General features: G+C 32.0%; 2 protein-coding genes across 2 annotated transcripts; both read right to left on the bottom strand.

Annotated features, from left to right (window-relative positions):
* Nucleotides 1-239: 239 nt before the first annotated feature.
* LOC125828671 (tubulin alpha-5 chain) lies at nt 240-2,728 on the bottom strand. Its single transcript, XM_049508002.1, has 5 exons — nt 2,504-2,728; nt 1,966-2,180; nt 1,673-1,872; nt 881-1,389; nt 240-760 (listed from the first exon to the last, which is right to left on the bottom strand). Exons 1-5 carry the CDS (start codon nt 2,614-2,616, stop codon nt 448-450), a joined length of 1,350 nt encoding a protein of 449 aa, XP_049363959.1. The 5' UTR covers nt 2,617-2,728; the 3' UTR covers nt 240-447.
* A 4,575-nt stretch (nt 2,729-7,303) lies between these two features.
* LOC125828587 (L-ascorbate oxidase homolog) lies at nt 7,304-9,004 on the bottom strand. Its single transcript, XM_049507897.1, has one exon. It carries the CDS (start codon nt 9,002-9,004, stop codon nt 7,304-7,306), a length of 1,701 nt encoding a protein of 566 aa, XP_049363854.1.
* Nucleotides 9,005-10,222: the final 1,218 nt, after the last annotated feature.

Raw genomic sequence — 10,222 nt, 5'->3', positions numbered from 1 at the left:
ATATATATTATTATTGTAAAAGAGAACATCATATGTAAACATCATAAATGGTGATCGATTTGTTGCTTTGAATGTGATTATTTCATGCCTTCTATCTTGTTGCTTATTCTTTCTAAGGTTTTATGTGAATACTCCAGTAACGATGATTGTATTCGAGTCACAGCTGTAGAGTCAAGAATCTTGGATCTTTCTTTGCTTACCATCTACAAGTAACTTGATCAAGTATCACAATGTAGAGATCATATGAACAATCACTATAGAAGAAGTGAATGTCAAATTACAATGTAGACAATCACTGTAGTTGGAAATATTCAGACAAGAATGCAAAGGAATGTCAAATTACAATGTAAACAATAACTGATATAGGAAGTTATACAAATAGCAAATAACAACAAAAACATATGCAAGGCACCAGGCCAACATTGCCTTCAAAGATGTTGGTCTACATCAATATTCGTCACCGTCTTCCTCATCATTAACTCCTTCAGCACCAACTTCCTCGTAATCTTTTTCAAGTGCAGCTAAATCTTCACGAGCTTCAGAAAACTCTCCCTCTTCCATGCCTTCTCCAACATACCAGTGGACGAATGCCCTCTTAGCATACATGAGATCAAATTTGTGGTCAATGCGCGAGAACACCTCAGCAACTGCAGTATTGTTACTGATCATGCAAACAGCTCGTTGCACCTTGGCAAGATCCCCCCCAGGTACCACTGTTGGAGGCTGATAGTTTATTCCACATTTGAAGCCAGTTGGGCACCTGTTCAAATCCCAAAACCAAAAAAAATAATATGATCTGGTGGCATTTACATTTACAAAGTTTTATGTAGTTTGTTCAGATAAGAAAAGAGAATGCTTGCAACTAGTGCAAAATCCTTACCAATCAACAAACTGAACCGTCCTCTTCGTTTTAATAGTAGCGACAGCAGCATTGACATCCTTGGGAACAACATCTCCACGGTACATCAGGCAGCAAGCCATATATTTTCCATGCCTTGGGTCACATTTAGCCATCATGCTTGAGGGCTCAAAAACTGCATTTGTTATCTCAGGTACAGATAATTGCTCATGGTATGCCTTTTCAGCTGAGATCACAGGGGCATATGATGAAAGCATAAAATGGATGCGTGGATATGGTACCAGGTTTGTCTGGAATTCAGTAATGTCTACATTGATGGCTCCATCAAACCGCAAGGAAGTGGTCAACGATGATATGATTTGCGATATCAGTCGGTTCAAATTAGTGTATGTAGGCCTCTCAATGTCTAGGGATCTCCTACAGATATCATAAATGGCTTCATTGTCCAACATCACAACCACATCAGTGTGTTCTAGAAGGGAATGAGTTGAAAGAACACTGTTATAAGGCTCTACAACAGCAGTGGATACCTGAAATTAACAAAAGGCTTCAACTTAATCAGATAGAGAAATAATTTACAGATTAGTCTGTCAACTGTTATACATGCTGTTACACTAACAAAAACATGACAACTTACGGAACATGAGCTAAAGATAACACCAAACAGTTAGACGTAATGTGATTATCGTGAAAGCTACTAGATAACAACCTATATGGATAAGTATCATCTAAAAATTCAGTCTGAACCTCGTCCTTTACTGCTATGTTAAACAAATGTATTAGTGCTTTGCTAAAACATGATTATCTATGCACCTGGGGGGAAGGATAGATAGTAAACCCAAGCTTTGACTTTTTTCCATAATCCACAGATAGGCGTTCCAGCAACAATGACCCCAATCCGGAACCAGTACCCCCACCAACAGCATTAAACACCAAGAATCCCTGCAAACCTGTGCAGTTATCAGCCAATTTCCTTACTCGGTCAAGGCAAAGATCGACAATCTCCTTCCCAACTGTGAATAAAGCAGAAATTAGGTACATTAACAGAAGTTGTTAAGAAAATGAATAAATGGATGGAGAGGTCTCTGAAGTAGGTAGTTAGCTACCTGTATAATGGCCTCTGGCGAAATTATTTGCAGCATCTTCCTTTCCTGAAATGAGCTGTTCGGGATGGAAAAGCTGGCGATAAGTGCCAGTTCTCACCTCATCAATAACAGTAGGTTCAAGATCAACAAATATAGCTCTTGGGACATGCTTCCCAGCACCGGTTTCGCTAAAGAAGGTGTTGAAAGCATCATGCGCTGCACCTGGTGAGGTGTCACTGCAAGAAAACAAACAAGTTAGTCCTTTAGCTAACAAGAGAAACTAAACCAAATCAGCTTCCTATCCAATTATAGGTCATGAATTCATAAAACTGTTGCTCTTCCACTATAAAAGTCATAATAACCAGGACAACTTTGCTTCTCTAGAGTCAAAACAAAAATAATAATTTCCTATATCATTTATCCCAAAATATACAATAATTTCCTGTACAAAGTATTCATCATACACAGAGATCAGAGATGTGTGGTGTATTCATGTGAGATTGAAGGCAAACAAAAACAATAATTGATGAATGAATGAATGAAATAGAAATATATGTACCTAGGCATCATGCCATCAGGCTGGATTCCATGTTCAAGGCAATACAGCTCCCAACATGAGTTTCCCACCTGAATACCAGCTTGACCTATGTGTACGCTTATTATTTCTCTCATTTCAAAAAAATTATTCTTCTTCTGATGATGATGATGTTGATCGATCGATCGATCGATCTGGATTATAGAAGAAGAAGAAGAAACTACTCGACTCTTTCTTTATGCCTTTTTTTTTTTTTGGTTATCAATAAGTATTTGGAATCCGTAACCATTTGATGCCAGCCTTTTCCTGGGTCCTTTCCGCCAGCCGTCCATATTCATCTCATTACTATTTTACCCTTTCACTTCCATTTATCATAATATAATAATAAATAAATATCTGTTTTTTTGGCCATATATATATATATATACTATACTAGTAAAATTAGCATCGTGCGGGAATTTAATATCACAGAATTTATAAAATAATACTTAAAATCTATCCGTAATTAAAATTAAAAAAACTATATTATCTTACATACAAGATTACATAGTAACAAACATTAGTAATGTAAAGGAAAATGAAAATTATAACATAATATCATCATTTATCCTTAATATCATAAGCATAAATTAATGACTGTAAAAATATATATCATGATCGGCAACATAAGCTATGGTGTCAATGAACACTCAACAGGAACAAATTAAAGTACACAAATATTTAATTGTGCAAAAGAAGAAGAAGTTCAGAATTTTCGTTGTTTTAAAATGAGAGGAAATCTCTCTATTTATAGACAACAAAGGGTAGTGTGAACAAATATTTATTGTGCCTTATCGGCAAGGTCACAACTATTTGGAAAAATTGCAACCCTTCGAAAAGCTCACAACATTTCATAAAAGTCACAACTTTTCATAAAAGTCGCAACTCTTCATAAAAGTAACAACTTTTCATAAAAGTCGCAACTCTTCATTAAAGTCACAACTTTTAATAAAAGTCAAAACTTTTCATGAAAGGGGAAGCCTAGTTTTGAAAATAAATAAATAAAATGGGAATCCTGGTTTGTGATAGCGCCACGTAGGTGGGTCTAGGGTTCTCTTTTATATATATATATATAATAAGCCACAATGCAAATATATATAAAGTATTTAGTTACATATTTATTATTTACTTAAATAATAAATATGTCATTGTATGAGCTATTTATTACTCATTCCTTTTGAATTTGTTAATCTGATTTTGCTCTGACACATAGTTTGCTAAAGTAAATTAGATTTTGAGAAAAAACATTATTTACGAAAGTAAATTAGATTTTGAGAAAAAACATTAAGTGATACTTGAAGTTGTCCCAGATTTTCAAAAATACACCTTAACTTTGCGTGCGTCCTATTACCCCACAAAGCATTCAAAAATCACAATAAATACACATTTTTTACACAATATTTTCACTTTGGACAAAAATATCCTTCGAATGTGCAATTTCTTAAAAACAAAAAGTCGGACCCATTATTGATGTATTGAAGGATGCTTTGATAATTTCCTATGATGAATTTGTTTTGTTTGTTTCTTTTAAATTTATTTTACTATACTAAATAATTGTATAAAATATTATGAATCACGATAATTAATTACTTAAATATTTAAAAGATATAAAAATATATAAAAGATCTTATTGACTCTTCAAATTTTACCAATGACACATAAATTGGGACAAATGAAATAATATATATTATTTGAAAAATTCTTAGAAAGTACTATAAATTACAGTAATTAACAGCTAGAAAAATTTCAAAGACAAAAAAAATTGATTGAATCTCAAATTTTTTTAGTACTACAGAAATTGAGAAAGAAGAAATGACCTCTATTATTTGAAAATGACGTAAAAATATTACAAATCATACAATAAGAATTAACAATTTAAAATTTTAAAAGACTTTAATGCTTTATACTTATTCTATTTCCACTTTGGACAAAAATATCCTCCCAATATGCATATTTTTTTAAACAAAAAGTGGGACCCATTATTGATGTATTTAAGGATGCTTTGGTAATTTTTCCTATGATGAATTCGTTTTGTTTGTTGTTTAATTTTTTTTAAATAATTGTATAAAATATTATAAATCACAATAATTATTTACTTAAATATTCAAAAGATATAAAAATATGTAAAAGATCTGATTAGCTCTTTAAATTTTATCGGTGACACATAAATTGGACAAATGAAATAATATATATTATTTGAAAATTACTTAGAAAGTACAATAATTTACAGTAATTAACAATAGAATATTTTAAAGACAAAAAAATTGATTGAATCTCGAAATTTTATTAGTACCACATAAATTGAGAAAGAAGAAATAACCTTTATTATTTCAAAATTGCGTAAAAGATATTACAAATCATACAACAATAATTAGCAATTTAGAATGTTAAAAGACATAAAAAATTTTTTACCATAGTTAACAATAATTAAAAATTTAAACTATTTTAAATTAATATTAAAGTTTGATTAACTCTTTAATTTTGTCTTTGTCACATAAATTGAAACAAAAAATGATACATATTGGGCCCGTGCTAGCACGGACTCCGATATCGTGTATATATATATGTGATTAGGAGTGGGGTCATTTTATTTTTTGCATTCTTATAACAAAGTTATATTTATTCCTCGTTATACTATTTGGATATATTTATTCTTAATAAAAAAAATTGTCAAAGAAAACCCAACACATATTCCAGCCAAGTATGCCCCCGTTAGAATATGAATCTTCGGTTATACATGTTGGAACAAAGCTTTCTACTGTCTCATTTATCGATCTTAAAATGATGTGCTTTAATTAGTTAGCTAAGTTGAGTATAATATTGGATGGGTAGAAGAATTAAATTAATGCAAATTTTAATTGAGATAAAATATATCAATGTAAACATCATATAGACTATACAAAGAATAATAAAAGCGGTGATATGAGACTTAATAGTCTAAGGGGAAAATTGTACTTGATGTTGGATAACAACGACAAAATATATCAAAAAAATAAATATAACATTTTTTTAAGAGTATCCGAAGAATTCAACTCATAATCACGCAATCTAGATTATCTTACCCACGAAAAATCAACACCATCAAATTTTTTAACCTATTATATATTGAACTATGAAGGTCTTACCATGTGGCAACTCACATCAAATACAATTACTTCCTCATCATGGTAGATAACTATAGTCTACTAATTAAGTTGTAAAAGCAATACCTTCCAAATTATCAAACCTTTGTTGCTATAATTGGAACTCAATTTCAAATCAAAATCAAATGTGTAAGCTTAGATAGCGGCTTATAATTTATCAATACATAAGTAACTGTGTTCTTTAAAAACAAAAGGAATCATTCACTATAAATCTTGATGAAAAAAATATAAGTGAAGTTGCAGATGTTTTGACAAATATATTACCGTTAAAAGATTTTTTGTTAGAAACAAGTAGCTTCTTGATGTATTGGTATGGTTTAATATTTTATAATTGACTTCTCTTACACCTATATATTTACACTTAAAATTATAAGTTGATGGTAATAGTTTTTTTTTTCTCCAAATAGATTTGTTAACCTACAAGATGAGGATATCTTTGAAGAATGTGGGGAAGATGTAATGTTGAATCATTGTTATAAAAATGCAGTTAGGGATGCAGATATTTCTCTTGTACAACAGTTCAATAACAAAAAGAATAAAGAATAATTGGGATGGTAGGGTGAATGATTAGTTTGTTTTAAGGCACTGACAAATTCGATTGATAAATCGGAATCATATGACAATATCAACAACTTTAATAAGATTCAATAAATTCATGAACAAGTGTTGAACTATCAAGTGTTTTTTGACATATATGAAGAAAAAGACTAGAGGAAAATACATATGGTACCTTAGACGAGTCATGTATTTTTTAGTTCATACATTTGTAAAAGGGACGTTGATCAGGTTGACAACTTAACTTTCTTCTTGACTTTTACATTTTGGTATTATCTAAGCATTTTCATTTGTAATATAATTGTAATGTGTATTATAAATTTTGTGATAACCACAAAATACTTAATTCTCTCTTGCGCTTCTTTTCTTCATACTTATTAATTAATAGAAGTTTGTTACCTTATTAAAATTGTTAAGATAAGACCTAGCCCCTTTTATTTATACTTATCTCTGCTGAAAATTTTGTATTTTTATTGTCAATAAAAAATTGCTAGACACACTATCTAGTGGTATAAACTCACTAAAATATAGTAATTATACATCAGTACTATTCTTTTTTTTTCCATTATCATTGAACAATAAATTTTTTCTTAGTCAATGAATTTAAGAATACTTGATAAGTTGCACTTTTAAATTCTAATAACATAAATGTTAACAAATGAAGAAACAAAGATAGTATTAATATATTATATATTATACCTCATCAGCTAACATAAACATATCTTTTTAAAACTTAAATTGAAATGCCACACACTGTATAGGATATCTTTTTTCAATTATTTCGTTCATAGAGGTCAGACCTAACTCCCAACCTCGTTGTTATCGCTGATCAATTCAAGAATAAAAATTCCCCCCTTGGTGGGTTAAATGAAGATATAAAATTAAATTGAAAATTATTCTGGAATGAACGGGTAAATTATGTGTTCAATATTAATTATATATATAATTTGTGTAGTTAGGTTGATGTTTTATTTGAATTACACTATATGTATGTATGTATGTATATTTTGAAAAGAATATATATATAAATATTTTTTTCCCATAAATATATATAGACCTTTGATGCTAATATTAGAGTATTAGGCTACTACGGTTTGTATGGTGGCGGCATGGGCATACTCTTGACAATACCACAAAGAGGATGGTTGTCTGGGAGGTTATACTCATCCCTCAAGGAGCGTGAAGGAGAGAGTACACTAAAATATAATTGTTGTCCTAAGTAGTTTCTCTCCCACATATCGGATCGTAAGTTCCATATTCCTGCATTGTCTAAAGTTGTCATTATGGCTGCCCACGAATTTGGATACACTTGGATACTGTGTCTGCTTACTGCATCTACTAAGTTGTAGTTCTTTCTTTTCTCAGGATTCCATTTCCCAGGCTCGATCCCTACTGCAAAAAATGAATATCCATCCAAGTGATACGTCTGGATAGTCTTTTCTTCGTTCTCAAATATAATCTCCACGAAATTACGAAAGGTAGCATTTTTCACATTTGGAGCAATGGTCACCACTTTGTTGTTGTTGCTGCTCGGAGTCGGAGGCTCATCCCCCATCACATCATACTTGAAAGTCTTTTCAGCTACTCCAAAGTACTCAACAAGCTTCAATGGGGTGTCACTATCCATATGAGAGATACCATTCAAGGCAAATCGAAGCTTTCCATTTACTTGGCTTCTCGAGTTGACAATCTTGATGGTGCGAGTAATGTTGATCTGTCCGTAGTGATAGGATCCCTGAGGATTAGGACGGGCAGCACTAGCTGTGAGATTCCATCTGAAGGACCGAAATTGATTCATGGACCAAGCAATACCTTGAGTGTTATTTGGTGGAGGTGTTGGGAGATGATCAGATGATGCTGATCCGACGCCCTTGCCATTTGCATAACGTAGGATACCTACGGAGGAGATGGCTTGCTTCAAAAATCGGCTAGAAACAACCATGTAATAGTCCTTAGGCTCCTGATCAGCAGTGACCAAGACCGAAAGACATTGACCAACGTGGATGTCAAGAGAGTCATACATATTTTGCACGGTATGTGATCCTTCCATCTCCACTAGCTTCATCGCATGACCTTGGATCCCGATATTAACTGAGGTCCTCATACCGACGTTGCATATCCTGTACCTATAGGTCTTGCCAGCTTCCATGCTGAATAATGGCTCTGCTTTGTCACCAAGTTTATTGGACTTTCCATTAATGTGAATACCATCAGGTCTCCCAATGGTGCGTCCACCATCTAACGTTTTTTTCAGGGCTTTGTGTCCCTTATTGTACCAATCGCCCAAAAAGACATTGTACTCATCAGCGGGTTTGTCAAAAGGAATGGGAATAAGGTTACGACTATGGACATCGAGGGCACCGAAGCCACCGGATGCACGATGCAAGCTTGTAGTAGGAAAGTAGAAGAAGCTACCAATTTGGTCCTTCACTTGAAAATGATAAGTGAAGTTTGTACCAGGCATGATAGGACACATGGTTCCTGGGGTACCATCTTGCCATGAATTCTTCCTTTGTTGGATACCATTCCAAGTAAGGAGTAAAGGCTCATCTAGCTTATTGTAGACATTGACAACAATATTATTGTTGGATGTGCAATTGATCCTGGGCCCCGGAAGTTGCCCATTGATTAGGATACCTTGTTGGGGGACACCCAATGGAGCAATTGTGCCATAAGTGACATTCCACTCGAAAAAGAGGTAAGGGTCCTCAGCTTTTACCAACAAAGCTCCAACGGAGAGGCAAATTATAAGCAAAGCCACAATTTTTACATTATTGGCTCCCTCCATGCCTCTTTTCTCTCTCTCTCTCTATCTCTCTTTCTCTCTCTCTCTCTCTCTCTCTCTCTCTCTCTCTATCTATCTATCTCTTATTCTACAATTACGAATCTCACTTCTTCTTTTTTTTAAAAAAAATAAAAATTCTTTGATATTTTTTTGGGATTTTAAATAAAAAAATTGGCAAAGAAGAAGAGGGGAATTTCTTCTTCTTCTTCCTTCTAGAGCTTGCATTCTTACCCATCTCCCCGAGGCCTTATATAATAAGAATTTGTTATCTTGATACCATTGATTATCTTCCATAATAATTTCTGTGGCTCACTTTTTGTGCGCGTCCTCATTCTTGCATTTCCTTTAATTATGTTTTGCTTCTCCTTCTATTTCTCATCTTTCTGTCTCCCTTCTTCTCATATTATAACTTTAATGTTCTCACTTTGACTTATTCTTTATAGAATTTAAGAAAAGTTCCAAGTACCTTAGTTTAAATTTCTCCTTGTCTATCAACATAGTAAAATGAATTATTTTATTTTATTTTTCATTTAAAAACTTGCATAAATATTGATAATAAATAGACTTGTTCAATATAAAGATATCTTTTTTTTGTCTTCTTAAGTTGTTTTTCTTATTAAAAAAAATAGTAAAATATTCATTAATTTTACGTTGACCTTTTATTACTATCATAAACAAAAGGTCAACTTATAAAATTATGATTATGTAATTATCTATTCTCACATAGAGGTGTATTGCATGTTATGTGTACTAATTATTTCTTCTATCATTTTAGACAATAACATAATTTAGTGGATTAAATAAGTTTCATTAAGATAAAGAAGATAATAATTTACCCGAAAAAACGAATATAGTTTGATGACTAAAATATGAACTTCCTTAATTTAAAATTATTTTATATGATTAGCAAATTCGTGATATGTTAGGTGGTAAGGAATATATCTTTTCATCTAATTATGTCTTAATGATCTTACGATCCTTAAGAGTATAATTAAGTGCATATATAAGATACACTATAATCTTTTAAAATTTGTTGAAGATTTTAATTTATTCTTGTTCATTTGTCCCATGAGACTTGATTCATCATGTTAAACTACACAAATAGTCTATATACGGTCATATCGAATATTTTATTTATTAAAATATTTTCCTGATATAATTATGAATAAATAAATTCAATTCGTTTAGTGCTCTAGTTTATAAGCCAAGAAAAATTATTGA

The sequence above is a fragment of the Solanum verrucosum genome, unplaced genomic scaffold (genome assembly GCF_900185275.1).
Source record: "Solanum verrucosum unplaced genomic scaffold, falcon-dt-bn FXZP01000273.1, whole genome shotgun sequence".
Taxonomy (NCBI): domain Eukaryota; kingdom Viridiplantae; phylum Streptophyta; class Magnoliopsida; order Solanales; family Solanaceae; genus Solanum; species Solanum verrucosum.
Note: the sequence above shows the minus strand (reverse complement) of the source record. Positions and strands in the feature narration are given on the sequence as shown.